Source organism: Eretmochelys imbricata, chromosome 10, assembly GCF_965152235.1.
Source record: "Eretmochelys imbricata isolate rEreImb1 chromosome 10, rEreImb1.hap1, whole genome shotgun sequence".
In the NCBI taxonomy this organism is placed as follows: Eukaryota; Metazoa; Chordata; order Testudines; family Cheloniidae; genus Eretmochelys; species Eretmochelys imbricata.
Window position 1 is genome coordinate 76,318,125 of NC_135581.1, and position 22,266 is coordinate 76,340,390.

General features: G+C 40.6%; 1 protein-coding gene across 1 annotated transcript in view; it reads left to right on the plus strand.

Moving 5' to 3' along the window:
* The window catches only part of LRRC28 (leucine rich repeat containing 28), a 76,122-nt gene extending 57,432 nt beyond the window's left edge, over positions 1–18,690 (plus strand). Inside the window, exons 7-9 of the mRNA XM_077828099.1 lie at positions 2,890–3,065; positions 5,819–5,978; positions 13,306–18,690. Coding sequence (XP_077684225.1) covers positions 2,890–3,065; positions 5,819–5,978; positions 13,306–13,378 — 409 coding nt within the window. The 3' untranslated portion in view covers positions 13,379–18,690. The remainder of the gene's footprint in view (positions 1–2,889; positions 3,066–5,818; positions 5,979–13,305) is intronic.
* Positions 18,691–22,266: the final 3,576 nt, after the last annotated feature.

Sequence of the window (22,266 nt, forward strand, 5' to 3'; positions counted from 1 at the left end):
GCTACACCAGTAGTAGCTACAATGGAAAATTTAATAAGTCTTGTAGACAAGGCTGGACGCAGTCAAAGCATTGCATAGACGTGAACTAACTAATCCTCATAGCACTCCAGTAAGGCATGTGGGGAAACAAACCCACATTGTGCTCTGTGGTGGTACTTGTACTTTCTTTAACACGTGAATAAAAAATATAATTTTTTAAAAATTACCACCAGCAATTAAAAACCGATTCAGCTGATCAGCTTTGTCCTCCCCATTACAGAAAGAGGGCAGCCACAGACCACATTTTAGCACTATATGGGCTGCATTTGGGTACAGCTGATCTTCTTGTCTCCCCAATATCAGTCATAACAGAAGTGCTCAGTCTTTGAGCAAGCAATTTGACTTGATAAAGTGCTTCCCCCTGCCCAGATTTCATCTTTGCGAATAAATTTCTGTCCCTTCCGCCAAAACAAAGATAGCACTTATATTTGCAAATTAAGAACAGAACTATTGCTGCACTGTCAGGGTTATTTCTAAAAAGAGGCTATATTAACAGGAGCTGCACACTTTTTCAGATTCCTTATGTTAAAAGGTAAAATCATTTTGTGACAGAATCTACTCTTCTTTAGTAAGCAAAATAGGGTCTCTGTTTGGACTTGTACATACTGATAAAAGACACCTCTCCATACTCTATAGACATCCTTGATATAACTTAAAATACACTTATTTAGGAGAAAAAATGTAACACAAAAGAAATTCCACTGGCTGGTCGCACTCTCATCTCCTCTTCTATAGGGTAACTGTTAACGGCACAAGGAACAACGTGCTCAAATAGAGTTGATAATGTACTGAATGGATGTTTAAATGGTATACTAATTGTCTGCTAAAGCATTTCTGTGTCCTTTGCAATAGTAAGCATTAGTGGCTGGTGTAAGGTCTTTACTGGTCAGGTAAACGGATTAGAGACCTGGAATGAAGATATGGTTGTTTAATGCTTTATATGGTCACTGTCTGGACAGGAAAACTGACGACTTGTTGCTAATTTCAAGCTAAGACTCTGAAAATAAAATATAAATTACATTGCTCAAGTAATGAATCTGTGAATTCTGCTGTCAGGCTGGCTGAAATATCATCTTTATATATGTGATTATCTCAGCACTTAAAATTTTTGTTTTCACTTTTTCTGGATTGGATTTGCTGTTCTTCCACTTGGACTGATCGATTTACTGTTTTGAGCCTGTCATTCCTTCTGAATGTATACGATCATAGTTTTACTCCTGTGGTTTATTTACTAAAGCTGTTCGGTAACTCCACTTTTAACATGGAGTTTTAGTTTTTCCTAGCCACACAGAGGATCACTATAAGCAAGAAAGGGGATGGTGTTTCTCTTTCTTACCTCATGGCATTCTTGTTTGTGCATCCTTCATGCCTATTAATAACCAGTTGTTATTCTTCGGGCAGTATTCTTTCTCCTGACACGTCTTGGCAGAAATGTATACAGTTATCCCCTTAAACATGCTACCATCCTATTTTGCAACTTTTGGGGATGGAGAGGTGGATATTAATAACCTAGGCCATAAGATAGATGTGAGGCCCAGTTGATACTGAAGTAAGTATTCAATACATTTTACCTGTGTTATCTATTGAGGTTAATAGGGGGTAGATCAGCTAAATTCAGTTCCTCACACCAGAACATTTCCCTTCCTTTGTATTTACTGAAAGATGCTGTATTGTAGGCACAGGTTTTTTGGGGCCTGACATGATACATTTGATTTCTTAGTTCCTGACTTTCCTCCGCCCCCTCAATACTTTGTAAGGAAGATTCAATATTGATTGAAGTCAGTAGAGAGGTTTGTCAGTCTGCTGCTTGATGCTGTGTTCCATACCTCAGTTCTCCTGAGGTTTTCATCCACTGTCCTGTGCAGTTGAAGTTCCTTCTTATCTGGGACATGAAGGTTTTTTTCCCCCTTTTTCAGGTCTGTTAGGATCCGGTTTCTTTTCCTGGGCCCAATACCTGGAAAAGTTGACAATTCAGTTACTTCGCCCCTTTTCTTATTCCATTTGTTAGATCTGAACTTAACAAAGGCTGCACTTTTGCGTCCAATTTTTAAGTTGTTATAAACAATACCAAATAGTTCATGTCATTCCTGGCTTCTTAATAGTCTGGATAGACTGTAGCAGAAATCAAGTAGGGAATTTATTTTTTTACTAACAAACTAAACTGCTCTGTTTGGATCCACTGTTCCTGAGAATCCCCCTTCTTCTGAACTTGGGTTGGGTTGGAAAGGGCTGAGTTTGCTGATTTTTCTGGGTTATCTTCTCATTTTCACCAGGGCAGTCTTTTCAGGGGAGCTCTGGGAGGGGGAAAGCAGCGTTCAGTGGCACTTAAAGCACTAATTACCTTATGGCTATATTTTGCCTGACGTGTTGTGGGTGGGAAATCCATTATCGTTCCAAGCTGGTTGGTTCAAGGCACAGAAACCCTATTGTCAGGTAAGACATTGACCCATTAGTAAAATATTTTGTAATAGTAACAACCAGTTTGTACTGTTCAGTTAGGTCTGGCTAAATGAGAGTGACTCAGAGGCAAAGCTAGCAACACTAGACTTTGTTAGTCAATGTCCTTGGTTCACCTTGTGGCTCTGTTCTCATTTTTTCTAGGTATTGGGTATTACTTAATCAGTAAAGACCTTCAAATGGGCCACATCTAGCCGGTTACAGGCAGTTAGAATGTGTACTAAATTCATTTCAGTCTGAAACTCACATTGTGTATAAGAGTGAGCTCTTATTCTAGGAAGGCAGTGTTCTGTAGAACAGTGTAAAGTGCACTTTGAGGTGATTGCATATTGTTTCCCCAATGGTTACTTTTATTCTGGCTAACTGCTTTCTGAATGGTTTGTATTCCTCCAGCTGTGGCTCCCCTATTCAGGTTTCAGAGGTGAAGCTGCTCTCCTTTTCATCGGGACAGTTAACTGTGTTCCTCCCAGCAGAGGTGAAGTCTATAGGGACAGAGACCGATCATGTGCTGCCTTTGCAAGAGCTAGCCATGAGGACACTCTATAACACCTACTACAGGTTTTTAAAAGGTAATTTAATTGTCTATTCATATCCTTCAGAGCTTGACAAGACCCAGCAAATGAATGGTCTTTTCAGAGGTGACAGTAGCATTTATAGAGCTCTTCAAAGTGCTTTGCAAACATCAATGTTTTAAAATGTCTATTCCAGCAAATTACATTTAAGTGACCAACAAAAATTCTTTGGCCCAAAAGACATTGCTAAACATTGGGCTCCAAAGGTAAAGTGGTGGTTAGAATTTTTTTTTTGGGGGGGGAAGAGAACAATGTAAAAGGATGCAGGCTTTTCACAGTCTGCAGTGGAGAAGAAACTGATTTTAATGGGACAGGAGAGGGAGAAATTATTATTCCCGAGGCAAGATTAGATGCACTGTCCAACAATGCAACTCCTTGCCAGGCAGCACGCTCCTAAACTGGCAGACTTGTTATACATAAGGCAGAAGAAATGTTAGCAGCCGTTGGCCATTTCAGTATAGCATGACAGCTGAGCTGCTTTAGTTCTGCTCCAGTTCACGCTCTTTGTTGAAAACTGGCCCATGGCTCCTCTGGTTATGTATCATACTACCACATGAGATACCAATATTTGAGAGTAATTTGGGGGTTCAGGCTTTGTTAGATTTTGGAATATTGTGGATCTATCATATTCCATGCTTTGAGAATTTGTGAACCATGGAAGGAGATGTATGTAAAAAGGCTAATCAGGGAAAGCTTGGACTGGAATTATTGTTGTGAATCATAACCACTAAAGTAGTTCCTTTTGCCAAGAAAAAGTGTACAGTGAAGAGCTGACATTCTGCTGCTTGGACTTCTCTCTGCCCCAAACATTATTTATTTATTTAGGCCAATGATGGATGTCACATGTTAAGAGTGGGCCAAACACAGGAAACTATATTAGAGGAAACAATTCTGCACTGCTGGGGGAATTAATGACCTGTTAGAGGTTGTGTGTTTCTGATTTCTGTTACTTAGGGGAAAAACAGGGAGGAGTTCAAATACCAAGATTATAACGGTACAATGCTCATAGAGCACAAGGTGCAATTTTCTGTGTGCATGCATGAAATTCTAATCTTTTTTGGAAGACAGGCTGGGGATTTGGGGCAAAAAGGATTATTCACTTCTCTCCTCTGGAAAGCAGAATTCAGATCTTTAAATTACAGATGACTGTAATTTTATCTATGTCACAACCACCCCACAGTGTGGCAAGATAGTCACAAGCAAGGTTTAAGTTTAGAAAGGCCAGGGTAGTGTTGCACAATCAATGTGAAGTGTAGTTGGCAGGGTGCAGGAAAACTTGTGCAAGGCTGCAGGCATTATGTCTTTGGCCAGTGCTTGAGAGATGAGGAGTCACCTATTTTAAGTATCTTCCCTATCCTCAAATTTCTGCACTACAGTTTATTTTGTATCTTTCTAGTCTGGTCATAGTAACCATCATTAAAGGCGATGAGCAACACCTTGGGTGACAGTCAAAATCTGGTTGAGACTGGGGCATGGTCATGGGCGAACTATTAAAGGTCAATCCAGACAGGGATTAGATGGGTTGTGGGAAGGAGATGGAGGATGCGGCAGAGGTAATATCACCCTCTTTGGTCCACTATTGGTTGCTTGTGTTTGCAGTTTCAAGGGTGATGTTAGAACCTCAGCTAGTGTTACAAAATCGTATTACAGCAGTGACCAGGCTGGCTTTCCTCGATCTTTGCCTGGTCAGCAAGTTGTGACCTCTTCTGTTAGATGCAGACCATTCTTCTGTTATCCATGCCTTTGTCACCTCAAAATTAGACTACTGGATTGCACTGTATGTGGAGCTACACTTTACATTTATTTAGAAACTGAGTCCGGTGCAAATTCTAGAAGTCTGTTTATTAAATTCTGCCCCTCATCTTGCTCAGTTAACACCCTATACTAGTGTGCAGCACTGGCTGCCTCTTTGTTTTCTGTTGGAGTTTCGGATGTTGGCTTTGACTTGTGAAAGTCCTAAGTGGCCTAGGGCCTGCCCAACTGAGAAATCACATTTCCCACAGCTGTGGCAAATGGGGGCACTGGAGCTGGATCTGGGGCCTCTTAGGTATAGAAGAGCGAGATCTGTTGACCTGTGGGGCATATTAATAAGGCCATGTATTTGCTGGGCCTTTTGGAGGTGGCTGTGGTTATGGCTTTGGTTCTCGTTGGCAATTTTGAATTGCTGGATGATTAATTGTTTGGGGTTTGTATAAACTGTGCTGTGCTGTGGGATGGTTATTTATTGAATTATATAAATAAAATGATACCGACTTCCTTCCTAGAATCTTGTATTGTTGACTATTGAATAGCCACTGATTAGGACAGAGAACCTCACTTCGGTTAATAGATCTAATTTAATGACGCACACTTAACTAAATCCTCCAAATTTTAATTCTAAGTTTTGCTTGAGTCAGCCAATGCCTCTGTTTAGAAATGTTTTACTGCTTGTAGCATTTGCTGTTTTTTTGTATTTGCTTGAGCAACAGCACCTTCACCTAGCTGTTTGGGTCTGATTAATCCTATGCCTGCAGTTTTTTGTTAACTTCCCTTGCTTATTTACATTGCAAGTGCCATTATGGGCTTCATCTTATTTGCAAATAATTTGCTTAAGTTTACTATTCCTTTGACATGGCCAGATGTTACTGAGAGGATTAGTGAGATATTTAGTACACTAAGGGGTCATGGAACAGGTTTACTATGTTGAACCTTATCATGAATTTGTTTTGTTACAATCCTGGTTCTTAACTTATGTTTCTTTTCTTCTCTAGATTTCAGCTTCCTAACTCCAATCTCATTACCCAAAAGTCTCTTGGAATTACTGCACTGCCCTCTGGGACACTGTCACCGTTGCAGCCAGCCCATGTTTACCATTGTCTACCCAAAGCTCTTTCCCTTGAGGGAGACTCCAATGGCGGGCCTGCACCAGGGGTAATTACAGAAAATTAGACTGGGGTTTCAGACCTTCCACAGGGGCTCCTGTTGGGAAGAAAAACATCTTTATGGAACTTGAGGAATTTTTTTTAGCTTGGCAGCCTTAATGGGGTAAAGTCTTTTTTTCTGAGATCTCCTATCAAAGGGGACCGTCATATTTATTTCTGTCATTTCCCACCAGCATTTTATTGTGCATGTACTAACAAGGGCAACAGTAGTCACCATGATACTTGCTGGTACTCAGGGTTGGTACTCAGGGTTGTGAGGCACCTTCCTATTATGTGCCCTTAGCGTGATGAAGACTTGTCTGTGCCTGCTATGTATCAGCTCCATGGGCAACACAAGCACTTCCCTCTAGGCTTCACAGGCCCTGCTGTCACCTTATGTTAGCAGTTGGCACACCCCAGCCCATAAGCCCTCCAAGCATCTCCCTGGAGTGTCCAGTCTGTTCCAGTGGACACTCGCGATATTCTCAGATTTGTTGCTTCAGAAGAAACAGTACACCCCAGCTTAACAGTTCCACCTCCAATCACTTGTCCACTTAACGTACAGCACTTAGATATGTTTATAGTAAAGTCAAGTATAAGTTTATTTAACAAAACATAACATCCAAGTAGTAGCAAGTAGAAGTATTGGGAAAAAATGATTACGTATAAAATAATATCATAACGTACATTCTAGAGCCTAGACTTCATTAACAAGATACTCTCATGTCTAACCAATATTGCTCTCCCCGAATCCTTGCATCACTTTTCAGCCAGCTGGCTTGACCCTTTTTTCATGAGACAAGAATGCTGTCAGCTGGCCTTTTTGGTGAAGGACCCAGAGTGTCACTTTGTACTCCAAGATATACCAGAGCAATTTTTTGTTTATCCATACACAGGACACCCCCCCTCACACGCACACACTTGTTTTCTTAATCCTGTAGATTCCTCTGCTGTAGATTTTGAAATCTCTTCTTTTGCCTGTGGCTCAGTATGCAAACAGGCCTCCATTATGAGGCATCCCAATACACAAATGGCCAGATATGGAGATAGGTGTCTGTTACCTTCTGCCTGAAAGGAACACTTCTGAGGTATGTCATCTCTGGTGAACTATTATGCAAATATCTGACCTGGGGATCCATCTGAAATCCTGTGCCGTCTGCCAGTTAGCACCAAGGCGTCCCTGGTTCATACCTTCTCCCTTACATTGATGCCGTAGAGTTAGCTCCTGCCCAGTTGCCTGGGCAGTGTATGTGCCACCACATTTTCCTTTCCCTTCATATGTACCATTTCCATGTCATATGCTTGGAGCGCTCTCGAATGCAGAGTCTGGAGTTGGTACCTTTTGTTCTGTGAAACCATGCCAATGGACTGTGGTCTGTTAGGACTCTGGACTTCCTGTGGAATAGGTAAGGCCTTAGCTGCCTGACCGCCCACACAATTGCGTAACATTCTCTTTCTGTGACAGAAAATTTTCTTCAGTGTGGGGAAGGGGATCACTTTTTTTTACTTGAGTTATAGGATGCTTTTTATTGCCTTGGCCCGCTTGCATTAACACCGCTCCCAGGCCTGTATTGGATGCATCTGTGCAGAGTTCAGCCATCTTATCAAAGCTAGTACTGGCTTGAACCAGTTTCTCTAATGGAATTCTTTTCACTTTATCAAAGCCTTCTTGACAGGCTACAGTCTCTTTTTGCAGAGGTCTGTAATTGCAGACAGAATGTTACTGAAACCTTCCACAAGCCAGCATTAATAATTTGCCAAACCTCTAAAAGACTGAACTTGCTTTTTGGTTCAAGGTAACAGGCCAGTTAACAATGGACTCCACTTTTAAAGGATCCAGACAAATCTGTCCCTCTTCTGTCCAATAGCCTAAGTAAAGGACTTTTGGCCTCCCCATCTTACGTTTTGTCATTTTTACTGTAAGACCAGCATCTTTGCGTCTCTTCAGCACAATTCCCACATCATCCTTATAATCTTGCCAGGAATGGCTGAATATTACAATATCATTTATGGAGGCATGAGCAAAGCCCTATAACCTGGCCAACACTTGATTAACGAGCCTCTGAAATGTGACTTCTGCATTAATTAACTTAAAAGGTAACACTTTAAACTGACAAAGTTCTGAATTGGTTATGAAGGTGAATTTTTTTTTTCCTGTACTTCAATGTCTAAGGGGATTTGCCTTTTGTTAAATCCAGGGTGCTTGGTAATTTTGTCCTGCCTAAAATGTCTAGCATATCATTGATTCTGGGCATAGGGTAGGCACCAGGAACTTGTGACAGCATAAAGCTTTTTTGGGGACCGTAACAACTGGAGAAGCCTAGGGACTATTATTTGACTCTGTAACTATTCCCATGTCTAGCATGCTTGCTTCCTCCTTGCAAATTTGCTCCTGCATTTTGCCAGTTGTCTTGTATTCTCTGCTGGACACTGGCTTTGGTCCGACAGTGTTAATCTTATGGACCATTTTGTGAGTCAGGCCTGGCCTGCTGGAAAATACCTGTCAGTGACTTTGCAGCATGGCCATATTTGCCTTTTCAGTTAAGTTTAACCCTTCATATAAATCAGTGCCCTCTAGCTGGATATCGCTGTGGCATTCAATCACCAAATCAATAAGAGGGGCTGTCTCGCAGTCCTAAACTGCACAGCAAATCTTGTTTACAATGGCTTCACAATTGTAGTATACTTTTAACCTGTTGATTTGCACAGTTGGAGGTGTAACCCTGCTGTGGGGCCTTGGTATATTGCAGGTAACATTAACTCTTTCTGCCACCTCATAAGCCTCTTCCATGAATTGTGCATTTTGTGCTTATTTATAGGAAGTAACACCAGAACCAATCACCCACATCAAATGATCAATCACAGGTATTGAGATCATACCATTCTTTGTGAGCTGCCTGGCCTTTGAGCAGTAAAACCTCACTAATCCCCATCAGGGATTTTAAATCCTTCCTGAACCTCTGCACGTGTTCAGCCACTAGTCCCTGCCACTGCCTCAGTGCCATCCCCCCAGGAATCTCTAAGAAGATCCAGGGGACCTCTGATCTGTCTGTCATACAGAAGGTCAAATGGGGCAAACCCTGTGGACTCTTGGGGCACCTCCTGCTAAGCAAATAGCAGACTAACCTTACATCCCAGTAACTTGTCCCCTTGTTTCATACATTCTCAGCATAGATTTTTAGGGCCCCATTGAATCTTTAAACAAACCATTTGTTTCCAGTACTTCTGCTTGTACTACTTGAATTTTTGTGTTAAATACAGTTATACTTGATTTCACTGTAAACTTATCTAAGTGCTGTATGTTACGTGGAGCCGTGATCTGAGGTGAAACTGTTAAGCTGTGGTTTATTGGTTTTTTGGAAGCAGTGAATCTGTGAATGCTGTGAGTGTCCAGTGGACCAGCAGCTGGATACTCCAAGGGAATGCGCAGAAGGCTTGTGGGCTGGGGTGTGCCAGTTGCTAACCCGTAGATTGACAGCAGGGCCTGCAAGTCCTAGAGAGCAGTGCTTGTGTAGCCTATGGCCAGTGGAGTTGGGGAGCTGATCCCCAGGAGGCACAGACAAGGCTTTCTCATGCAGAGGCCAGGTAGTTTGAGGTGCCTCACAACCCTCCCGGCAAGCATCAGAGTCACCCAGTATAGATTGTTCTTAATCTAAAGTTATCTTATTTATGCATTTATTTACAATAGATTAATTTCCATAAACCTGGAACAGCCTCGAGGTGGCAATGACTATTGAACAGCTAATGACTCTGATGTTGTGGGACTCAACTATTCCTAACAGAACAGCACGTGGGTGATCAGGAAATCCATTGGGAGGGTTTTCTGAGTCAGGAAAGAACTATTACCAAACAGCAATCCTTCACCTGGTGACTTCACCCCTGTATCTGAGGCAAATGCAAGCACCAAATAAAATGCCACAAGGCATATTGGTTTCTTTTGCTAAAGGCAAAAATGAAAGCCAGTGGTGGGGGCATTGCAGCCATTATCAGAGTATATTTCAAATAATTTGCAACTAAAATGCTCTTCTTCAATATGAGCAAATCAGGGGTGTGCAGTGGAAGGGTGCTGTGCTGAAGAAGATGGTTGCTAGTGAAATGCAATTACAAACAGTTCAGTTTCTATGGTCACAGAAAATGTGAACATGCCTGCAAGGCTGTCTAGTGAAGCAGCCAAACCTACACAGTTGTGTTCGCTTGCCTGGTAGCATAATCAAACAAGAGTTTAAAACTAGGGAGTATTGTTCCTCAGGCCCGTAGAAAGTTGGCATAACTTAATGCTGAACACTGGTCATTTTGTAGTGCTTTTCCAGTACCACCTATTAGCCTGAGCTGGGGTTGGTGCCGAATACATGGGCAGGTGGGATACAGGTTTTAGTGAGAGGTGAGTGAAACAGTCTATCCTCACAGACCTAACTTTGTTTAAAATTTTAGTTGTACGGAGAAAGGTAATTCTGTTTCACTGAGGCTTTATGAGGAAACTGAGGCAGGTGGGGAGTGTGTTCATTTTCAGCCTCCAGTTAGTCATGCTGGTCAATTAATGCACCCATAATTATCAACCAGAGAAAAGTTTAGTATCTTGCCAAGAAGGGAGGTGTAGCAATATCATACCTAGAAGCCTACCTTCTGCCTGGTGTCAAGGGGTGTTTTCAGTCAGTGAGGAGAATCAGCAGCAACATCCTAGCTTGAACCTCTCTTGAGCCTGCTCCATGGTTTGTTTTGACTTGAGTTTCTTCCCTTCTTTGTGTCTGAGAGGAGGTTCCACCATAGAAAAGACCCTGTGGCTGTGCACCTGGTTAGTGTTAAAGCACAGAATAAGCTCTATCCTTCCCATCTCAGGTGGCAATGTCTCTTGCCCAGGTGACAGTGCCATGTTTATAGGGGCAGTGGGGAGAAATGTGTAGGAATTTTTCTCCATAAACCAGAGCTAATAGCTGAACCATGAGGACATAGACACATACATAACAGGAACATGAGAACTACTCACAATGTAGTTCAGTATTTTCAGAAATCTAGTTTGCTATCAACAAATAAAGTCATATTTTGTTGGACAAACAAACCCGACAGCTAGGTTCTCCTGAGAAAAGTTGTTAAACAATTCCTTAGACAGCCTCTTCTTAAACATGGAAAAGAAAAGTTAGGCATTTATAGATGTCTTTACTGAGAATGATATTTAAGCCCCATACATACCAGTAATGCTAAACTCAGTTCTTGCACTGTTGAAAATCTTTTAATTTGCCAGTAATTCTTCTGTAGCAGCAAAAGAAAAAAAAAGTTATATCAGTAAGAAAACTTTAAAAAAGAAAATAAAAAAATCTGATTGCTGATTCAAGCAGATGGTATAATTTTTCTCAAGTTATATGGCAGCCTCTTGTGCTGAGAGTTTGTAGCATAATGCTGCTCTGATTTATGAGCAATACAGCTTTATGAAGTGAAAACAACTTGTGCATCTTAAATTTGGACAGCAGCCAGGAAGCACCATAACTGCTATTTTAGAAATCCATCTCCTTTCTTAGAAAGCTCTTCTGATTGTAAAGACAGTTATCTTCAACTTGCTGTTCTGTTGAAATTTTGACTGTCAGATGATTAAACTCCACCAGCACAAGAGGTTATAACAAGACATAATGGGATGAAATTAAGAAAAAAATATTCAAGCTGTCAGGAAATTTTTCCAGGAAGCAAAATGGATTAGTGTGTGTTGTGTAGTTTCCTAAGCAAATGATGGACATTTCTTTTTTGGGACATCCAAACTAGAGTGGACAAACCGCTGAGCTTTATATTGTATGTAATGATCCTACAGCGGCAGCAGATGGCTAGATTCCTAAAGAGATGGAAGAGACCTACTTTTTATAGTTGCCACAAAACTATGGTTAAGAGTCAATGAACACCTCCAACACAAACCCTTATTTTCCAGGGATTATTAAAATTCTTACTGTGCTGAAACTTGCCAGGCAGACTCTATTCCAGGAAGAAATTATTGTTGCAAATGTTAAAAACAATACCATATTTTTCCACCAAATTAAGTTTTGCTATGATTCAGTGTACTAATTCCTTATGTTGCTATGCTGAGACTCTAAAATACCTGTTTCATTTAAAATATACATTACTGCCCATTTTTCACTTTTTAGCTAAAATCTCCAAGTATTTTAGCATATGCACTTAGCATGAACACCCATCACCTTCCTGGGTCCAGAATGGATTGTCATAGAATATCCAATCACATAACTTTCAGCTGCTGTAGAATTGTGATGCAAATCCACAGACATTGAGACTTAAGGATGGTCTGGTATTCTTATCTTTGCAGTACACATGCTTGGCATGGTAATACTATTATTTATGTAATGCCGATACTGTGGTTAGGTACTTTAGAGAGAGATAGGAAGACAGGATCCTTATCCTAAAGAGCTTACCATGTCCATGTACAAATAGAACCATAGGGTGGAGAAGCTGGGTGTTTGAACAGTTTAGCATATCACCTTAGTTCCACAATTTTTGTTTGGGTTGTCTATATCATTTTTCTCTGTTGGGAAGACTAACGTTTGTTTCCCTCTACCATAAAATGTATTGGGGGGGTTGGGGAAGAGACTGCTGAGAAAACGTGGACTGGGCTTTCCAAGTGTAAGGGGCTGTGTAATTCTGTTTCCCTACAATAACATGGGCAAATAACATGTTGCATCTGATGAAGTGAGCTGGAGCTCACGAAAGCTTATGCTCAGACAAATTGGTTAGTCTCTAAGGTGCCACAAGTACTCCTTTTCTTTATGGGCAAAGTGTGAGTCTTGGTTTTGTGGATTAAAAATCAGACTTCACTGTTACCTAAGCAAGAGGCCAGGTCATTAGTGAAGTTATGGGGGGGGGGGGGGAGAGTTTCAGTTGAAGGAAGTGAAATTGCCCCTTTATGTGGATTTTTAAAGTGTATGGCACTTAGCCCAATACAACAGCAAAGCCCATTGATCATCCCCTTTGGAGTTCTGATCTCCACTTTTTTCTTTTTGGTTTCTTGTTGACTCACTCAAACCGACTGTTAGCTGTCAGAATTCAGTTATTTCATGCTTCCAAGCAGTAATTTAAACATATGAGAGAAACTGAATCAAAGGGTTCTCCAGATATTTCCCCCTTAGCCATTAAACCTACTGGCAGTAACACTCAGCAAAACACTATGCAGAAAGAAAAACCTCTTGCTGTTTTCACAAACCAAAATTAAAAATCTTCTGTTTAGAAAATTGACCAGGGCTTATCCTTTATTTTTACAGTCCACAAAATTGTCTGTTGTGAAAGGTGGCCAGTTACTTTAATCCTGAACTGACAACTGTTTTTTCTATCCTCTCTTTTTTTTCCAGGCGGAGATCTGTTAGTTTTGTGGCATACTGCTGCTCCACCCAGTGTCTGCAGACTTTTGACCTACTGAGTTGATAAACACTTAAAGCTACTCAGGAGTGTTGCCAGCTTAAAGCTGCATTAGACTGAGTATCTCGTTGGTACTGGAATACTGTATGTTTGTGTACATGTGTGCATACTCCAAAATAGCAGAAATGCTCAGCCAGAAACGCTAAGGGGCACGTAAATCCTGCCCTGTCATTTTGAGTGAGCTGCGAAAACTTTTTGGAAATGTAATGATCAAGCTTTTACAAGTATTAACACTTTTGCTCTCTTCTAAGACAACATATAAATCAAACTAATTCAAGGGGCTCAGTCTCAAGTATTTTTTGTTCATGTTTTTCACATGTGGAGCTACTTAGGTTGATACTTTGTGTCATTTAAAGGTGTTTTAGTTCTTGACCAGTGTTAGGTTTTTTAAATTATGTGTCCATCTATCTCCAGTATGGCAGCCCAGTTTTCTCTTGTTACTTGTAATTTTCTCCCACTACCAGCAGGATTCGGGGTATACAGGCACGCAAGGACGGCAGCCATTTAAGGATCCCAGTTACATTTGTGTGCCATTTTCTCTTCCCTGCCCCCACTCCCCTCAATAGTTTCCCCATCAAAGAGCTCTTATGGCAGTAGATTGAGCCTTTGCATCTGACTGAGGTGTTCAAATCCACCTACTAGAAGCAGTACCTTCCTTCCAGACATCACTGCAGGACACAGCCTCTGCTGGAGGATTGGGGGTTAATAGGGAGAACTCGGCCTGCTTTTGATGTGAAGGCCTGCATGGAGCTGCTCCCACAGGTCCTAGGAGATCAGTATCTTTGTTTGTAACACTGATTTATTTTTGAAATAGCTCTCATCTTGCATGAAAAAATCTGCGGGATACATACATATTTATCCATATTTATTTTCTGTCTGCTGACAAAAATCCTGGAGTAGTCTGAGAGGTGAACAATGAGTCCTGTAATCTTGCTGAGAGCTGGCCCCTGTATCTCTGAGTTCAAGGTTTGACTGATTTCCAAACCAGCTTGTCAAGCATCTTAACATCAGAGGAGTATTAGAAAAACATACACGCATACGCAAATATATTTACAAAAGGTCTGTAACATGCTTTTTAGCATGTTTGTGGCAAGTGTAACTCAAAACCCTAATTATTACTATCTTGGTGGGGGGGTCATTTGTTGTTGGAATATTTTCTTTACAACTACAGTACAAAGGGCAGAAGTAGGCCCAAAATGTCTGTGATTTATATTTTTAATTTTAAACTAAAACAGTACGAAAGGTGGTCATTTGGGTCTGTTCTGCAATATATCTTTATTAATACATTCTGTTCATGATTAGTTTAGTTTTAAACTATAACTTACTTGGGGACTTAACACAATGTTCTTCGTTATAAGTAGTTACATGCTGAAATAGATCTGAATGGAACAATTTGATGATATAAAAATGGCAAGATAAAGAGACTGACTTACTTGGTAACGTATTAATATACGCAGTGGTGAGGAAAATGTATACCTGGAAAGAGTGGCGTTTTAAAATGCTGCACTGTTGCCAAAACAAGCATCTGTTTCTGCTGTGGGTTTACTGTGTACTGTTCAAATGAATGGAGCGTCCTAAGTATTTCAAACATCACTAGAAGGGCAATTTTTGAGGGCAGGATTCGTAGGTAGGTTGTACCCATTACTTATAACAAGGTGCACGGGTTCTCTTGGGCTGGTTTTATGGAGTTGAAGTAGCTGCCACAAATTGGAAGATTTATGCTTTAAGGAATGCAAATATCACCCGCAGTCCATGATAAATGGAACTTTCTATAATAAAGCCCTTTTGACAGATCCATGTTCCAGTGGGAAATGAGCCCATGTCCAAACATCCTCTATGCTGTTGGATTTCTTCTCCTCTGTCCTTTCATTAGTTTGTCTTGTAAATCCCAATTCTAGGATTTCAAACATATTGTCTCAGTCATTGGGGATCAGTACAAAGACAGCCAAGTGGGTGTTGAGCTTGTTTTCCATTCTGTAGGACGATACAAGTTTGAGTTGTAAGTTGCCAAGTTCAGAGTATCCTTACGTCAGAAAATCATAGTGTGAAAATTCAGAAGAGTAGCACAGATTTCTGTGTTTAATGGCTGGCACTGTATATATGTTGACATATTGCACTATTTAATTTGCCACACAATGGTGTGTCAGGTATTATATAGCTTTAAAATAGATCTAAAATGTATCAACACAGGCATAAAAAAAATTCCTTTGTGTAAGGGAATGCATGCGACATGCTCATTCGAAATTCAGAACAACTGATTCCCAGGCACTTGCTTTCCCTAAAGTACTAGTGGACTGAAAGACAACACTGACAAATGTTTTGACGGTACAACCACTGTGGAATTGGAAATTATTATTACTGGTTCCATGCTTTAATAGATCGGGAAAAGAAATGATTGATTTTCATTTCTTACATTTTCATTTATACTGCAGATTTTATATTGAGTTGACTGGTTGATTTTTGTTTTCTCAATGTTAAAAGCACGTAGACTTGGAAGTACTTTTTTATTTTAAGCAAAAATCAACCTATAGGAAAGTTTAGCTAAAAGATAGCATTGTTCTGGTTTAGTGTGGATCACATGATAGAGCTTATTATTGTTTCCATAACTTACTGAAAGGTGTGAATTACAAACTGTTTTATTCAGTTCATCAGTCTCTTTATTGTTAGCAAGTGCAGTCCAGCATAATACAAGCATACTCCATAAGAAGCTGAAGCTTCACCTAACATTTTATAAAGTGATACTACAAGGATTCCAGTTTTCAGTGAATAAAATGTATTTATTTTGTGTAGCCAAAATGTGACAGTATAAGTTTTTTTCCTTTTATTAGTAATACTGGAAGAAAGTCACAATTATGGACTGGAAAAATAGCTTACATTCATGTTTATCTGATCACTACTGATATAGCCTCTTTTTACATTTAGCTACATTTGGGTAGTGAGTCCATAGTTTAAAATAATTTAACATCCGTGCTTTGTCCAATTTTTTTCTGAGTTTGGTGTCTGTCTTCAGTGTTGTTTCAAACTGGCCAATGTGAAGAACAAACGATGCAAACTCAGAGGGCACAGTTATATTGCTGGTTGGATAATGGGCCACCAATTTTACAATAGAAATTCCCACTTCTGTGGGATCTCTCTCAAATGCCATGGGTTTTCTAGCTCAGCTTCAATTGCATGGTGTTCCCAGTCTAGATTGGGTTGTGCGGAGATTACCCACCCCTTGATCTTTACACAACCTGGTTCTGTCAGTAGTTGTCCCCAATATAATTCCTTTATTATTGTTTCTAAGGATGTGTGAATGGTGTCTTAAAATAAAAATAAGACCTCATCTCGTCATTCAAGGAACAAAATCATTTTTGCTTCGTAGTATTTTGTAGTATTTTCCCTTTTCTGTGGGTTTTTTGTCTGTCAGGATGACTAGTCAAATATGTGAATACATTCAAAAAAGCGTGGAAGAATATTTGTTCAGCTAATACTACTTTAAAAGTGGTCATTTCTGATGTGAAATGTAGAATACATGAAGTTAACATGGGGAGTACCAGAATATAAACAAAGATCACATCTAGCTTAGCTCACATGAAGTGCCACGGTTAATCTTGCAAGCCTGTAGATGCTGGCTGCTGGTCTTTTAGTAAAGCCAGTTCTTTGTCCAATCACTGAGCTAGTGGGGGATCCATTGCTTTTAATAAAGCATTCCAGTTACTTCTTTGCAGTACAGTATGCCTTCACCATTTGGGCAGTTTTGTACTGGATGATGTGTGTGCTTGCAACCCTTTACGCTGGGCCCTGCATTCCTGATCATCTCTGCCATAGATGATCAGAATGTAAATAAATCTCCTTTATGGAGGAAAAAGGAATAAATACGAATATCAAGCAAGTATTGAATACGACTTACTATGAGTCTGATACTGATCTCATTGAATTTAATGGCAAAATTTCCACTAACTTCAGTGTGAGGAATATCAGGCCTTAACAGAGAAGACCTGTTCTTTTGTACCAAGCTGGCTTCAGATCCTGCATATCTAATGCTGCTGAATCTCGTTGTCTAGTATTGCAGAGGGGTAGAGGAAAACTTGTGATTTTTTTTCCCCACTGTAGTAGCAGTATGTTCAGATTTTACTGGCACTTCAGTATCAGTTGGTTGGTTTGATAGTTGTAAGTAGTTGTATAGGAAACAAAATGACACGATAAATAATTGCAGCAAAAGACTTGATCTAGGTCCCATTGAAGTGAATAGGAACCTTTCCCCTGATGTCAGTGGGAGCTATATCAAACTTAATTGACTAGAGAGAGAAGACTGTTTTACTCATCATTATATTGCTTGTGAGAGTTAGGGCTTATATCTTCCTCTTTCCTCATCTTAATACTGATAAAGGATATCCCTACTCAAGGCATTGCAAAATATAAGGTTATAATTGATTTGTTGGAAACTGCTGAGTAACTTGAACCCAGGACGTTTACTACTTTGTATTACAAACCCGTGAGTTCAAAGGTTTTTTGGAAGGAAATGGCAAGGTTCCTGTGAAGCTTCCATTTTTTTCCGCTGCACTTGTACTCATCTTCTGTTGAGTCTCAAACTACTACTCAAGTTTGGACAACAGCTGAGCTTGTTCCATGTACGTTTTTAAAGTATAATGTATAGCTTCTGCACTGTCTTAACCAAATGTCAACTTGTGGGAAAATTAGTTTTGCTAGATGTTTAAAGTCAGTGGTGCAATTTATTGTACATGTTGGTCAATAAATTATATTTTTGATAGTATTACAGTTTACTAAAACTGACTAAACTGCTGTTGCTGTAACTGTTGTATTAGAACGGAGTGTGAAAATAATTATACTCTAGTTCGTTTGCATAGTGATCAGCTAAAAAGTTTCCAACCCCCAGGCTTATGGGGAAAAAAAACTTGAAAAATATTTTTAATAAGTCAGAAACACCTTTTCAGTTAATCTGTTGACTCAGCAGATAACATGGTTTCTGTCATATAATCACATCTTCAGTTCCAGTGCCAAAATTAAGCCCATGCAATAAGATGCTAATTTGAAATGTTTTACAAGTTAGCTGAAGAAAAGTAACTTTTCATAGGTCTTCATTATGGGTCATCACAGCCTGGCCATGGATATATTTCTTCTGTATCATATTGCTTTCCAAACAACGTGCAGCAGCTTTCCTTGCCACTGAATAAGAATGAGGGTGCTGAAGAACAAGCGGATGTTAAGCATCTATAATTCCAGTTACTTGACTCTTTGCTGTCCAGAGTTTTGTTTCTATATGTGAAGCTGCCTCCAAATCTTTCATGAAGTTATTAAAGTTGAATATTGACTGAGTTATTGCACTATGTATCATGTCAATAGTAGCACATTTGTTGTGAAAATGAAACATACATAGTGGAGGTGACTACTTACTCTTAAATTATTTTTAACCAATGTCTTAGAGGGACTACGGTGTGATCCACTCAAATTATATTAATGTTTACTGGGTAATAAGTTTGATTTAGAGATTTAGAAGGATAACGATCTGTTTCTCACTGCAGCCCTGCAATGTAGGTACATTTATGGAGTAGTGTGCCCAAAGCCTGATAGTCTCTGAGTCCCTTAACAAATCAACAAAAACCCTTAAAACCATAATTTGCCAAGGGATGTGTCCCAGATAAATTGGAACGGAACAAAATGAAAGAACCAAATATCCCTGACCCTTGCAATGAAAAACACTTGGCATAAATAGAAATTTTAAGTTGAAACAACATGTATATTGTGGCTGAATGAGCTAGCCTGTGCTGTGGGGAGAGTCTCAGGCCCTCACCTGGAGAGGCACTGGCTATAGAATGACTGTTGTGTTTGTCAGTAGTTAGGGGGACCTGTGTAGTGATTTTGGGAGTGAGAGTGTCATGGACAACCACAGTGTCTATCCCCCGCCTCAGTGAATCCCTTTTGTATTGTATGGAGTCCTGTCTCTTCCCTCTGCATGAGACCTGTTCATCTTCTCATGATGCTTCCTGGGAATGGTCAACTGTGTCAGTTCTGTCACTCTCAACTGCCACCCACCGAGTCGGACAGGTGCTGTTACTTAAAGCATTGAATATCTAAAAGTGAAGCCTTGAAACAGACTCATCGGGCAGCTGCTGCTTGGTGCAGACATCTCCCATCTAGCCACAGACCTGAGCTTTTGGAAGACATTGCGTGAGTCACCAACTAAAAGGAATTCCGTGGTCTCCATACACCAGCAAAGTGATTGACTTCCCAGGGGTGCCTCCTAGGTAGCTGTAGGGGACTGGCACCATCTCAAGCACTCTGACGCTATTTTGCATGGTAATGAGGAATGTCAATATTGACAGACTCTTGCTGCAATCATGGCTGGCTGCCTATCCATCTGACTTGTGAATGGCTGCTGCTAAGGGCCTCCCATACAGAGCATGTGGAGAGGGTTGTGGGCAGATCAAAAGGTGAAACATCTTGGACAGGAGATAGAAAAAATATTCTAGCAAATGTCATATTCGAACTTTCAGCAAAATGACCCTTTTGATGCATTCCCCCAATGTGATTTAATATGTCAGTTTGAGCAAAAGGCAGAACGTTCCGTAAGAGTGATGCTTGAAGTAATGAAGGGGGAGCTTGACTCACAGACATCTTTAAGTGCATATCTTAAATGCAGTACTATATGGTTAACGGGGACACACACACCCTCCATATTTGTAAGATGCAGCTATCTAAGAAAGTGTCATTTTTTAAAAAGTACATTGTCTAAAAATAGCTTCCTCAAACCACAACAGAAACTCAAGCCACCCTTGATTTTCAGATGCACGGAGCATTCATTCACAAAAATCTGTAGAAGTCAATGGAAGTTACAGGTGATCAGCACCTTCTGAAAAATCAAGGAATGGCTGAACAGATAATGTGACAGATGTGAGACCAGAAGCGTGGAAATGTCAAAAGGCTATTCTACTGAGATGTGCTGGATGCTACAGACACAGAGATTATTCATAAATTTCTATCTATCAGTGTTATGTGTATCTTTGTGAGGTAGGGATGGTATCTGGGGGAGGGGAGGAGTGTTATCTTCTCCAGCCACTAAAATCAATAGGGGCATAATTACTGCAAATCCTGGGATAGATAAATAGAGAGAAGTACCACCCGTGGGGGAGAAGCAGGGTAGACTGGGTCACACAAGGTTGAAGTGGCGCAGAAGATGAAGGATGGGGGTTTGGTATAAAGGGTCAGCCTGAACTGACTTAGCATCCCTCATTTTGATCTGAAAACTGATGAGATTAACCAGGAGGGCAAAACCCTGCTGGAAGGGTGTGAAGGACTGGTTCTGTCAGGGTCTCCACCTGGAAGATGGAAAACACTTGGTAAGCATGGCAAACGTGAAGGCTGTTTTATGCTATATTTCCTGTGTAATGCTTTTGTTCTAAAATAAATGTACTGTGCTTTGTGAAAGATGGTTTGTTGCTGGTAAATGCTGGTGCAGCCCCTGGGAGAGAGCCGAACGGCTGGTGCTGGACTATGGTCAGACCTGGTGGGACAGTTACAGTGAATTGCAGGGAGATTGCAGGTCTAAATCCCCAATCTGGAAGGAGAGGGATGAAGAGAGGTAATGATGGGAGGCCAGAGTCCTAAAAGGATGCTCTTGGACAAACCACAGAGGGGGCAGAGGTGCAAATAACCTGGATGCTGTCACAGATAGATGGTGCAAAGTGCAAGTAATGTCAGCCAATTAGGGCCTTGTTGGACCAAGTAGGGACATGAATTCCATAGCTGAACCCTGCCACGTGATTGTCTTGTGAGCCCAAAGGCCAGGCCCAGCTGTTCACAATTAAGCCTCATAACCCATTGATAGTATCCATTTTACAGGTGGGATGAAGTGGAAGTTAGGCACCGGGGTGATTTGAAAATCCTACTAGGCACCTATATGCAGAGATAGGTGCCTAAAGACCTTTTAAAAGCCAGTCCTAAGTGCCTGGGTCAAGGTTACTCAGCAGGTCAATGGCAGATCTGGGAATAAAATCCGGCTGGTCCCATGATCTATTAAGAAACAGTCTTTTTTGCCTTTGAAGGTTCAGTTTGAGTGAGTGTTTGAGCTGGTTCTTATTTCAGATAAACTGGTCTGCCTGCTGCATACTTGACAATTTCATGTCATTCTTTTATAGTGTTCCTCTTCATCGCCACACAGATATAGTCACGTGTTGCAGTACTGCTTTTGTAGTGCCTGGTTCTGTGGAGATCCCTTCAATGTCATGTTTTGTCCCTCATTTCCATGCGCCTCAATATTCTGGCTCTGTTTACAGAGAAGTACTATTTCCTTTTAGCTTAAAAAAAGAAAACAAAGCCATAAACACCATACACTGGATTATGGGCAGAGTATTGAAAATGTTTCATTGCCATTTCAGTGGACTTTGTCAGGTTACATACATCAATATTTTTTCAAGTTATATGACTGCTCTCTTGAAAAAATATAGACCACTTTCTTGCAATGCAAAATCCAATATTTTGCTAACTTTATCTGGCTAGATTTATGGAAGTACTGTAAGCTCACCTATTTCCTTACAGAATCTGTAAATGGAACCAGATTGAAGTTCATCATCTAAAAACAAATGTGCATAATTAAATCCCACTGTGGCAAATCCCATAACTTGCCCCCTGGTGACTAGATATGGAGTTGCAACAACTGTGCTTCAGTTTTCCCTGTACCATCTTTGGCCTGTTTCCACTGTTGATGTGATCTGGCCCTGTGGCCAAGCCAGGTGCGAATCTAACCCTTCACAGGGCCTCCAAGTCCTTTCAAGTCCAACAGGATACAGCAAAACAACTGAATCTTCAGCCCAGCTGGGCTCAGCTGGTCACTGCCTTCTTTGCAGGCAGTTCACCCCAGCTTCAAACCATCCGAACACCAATCCAAGTTCCAC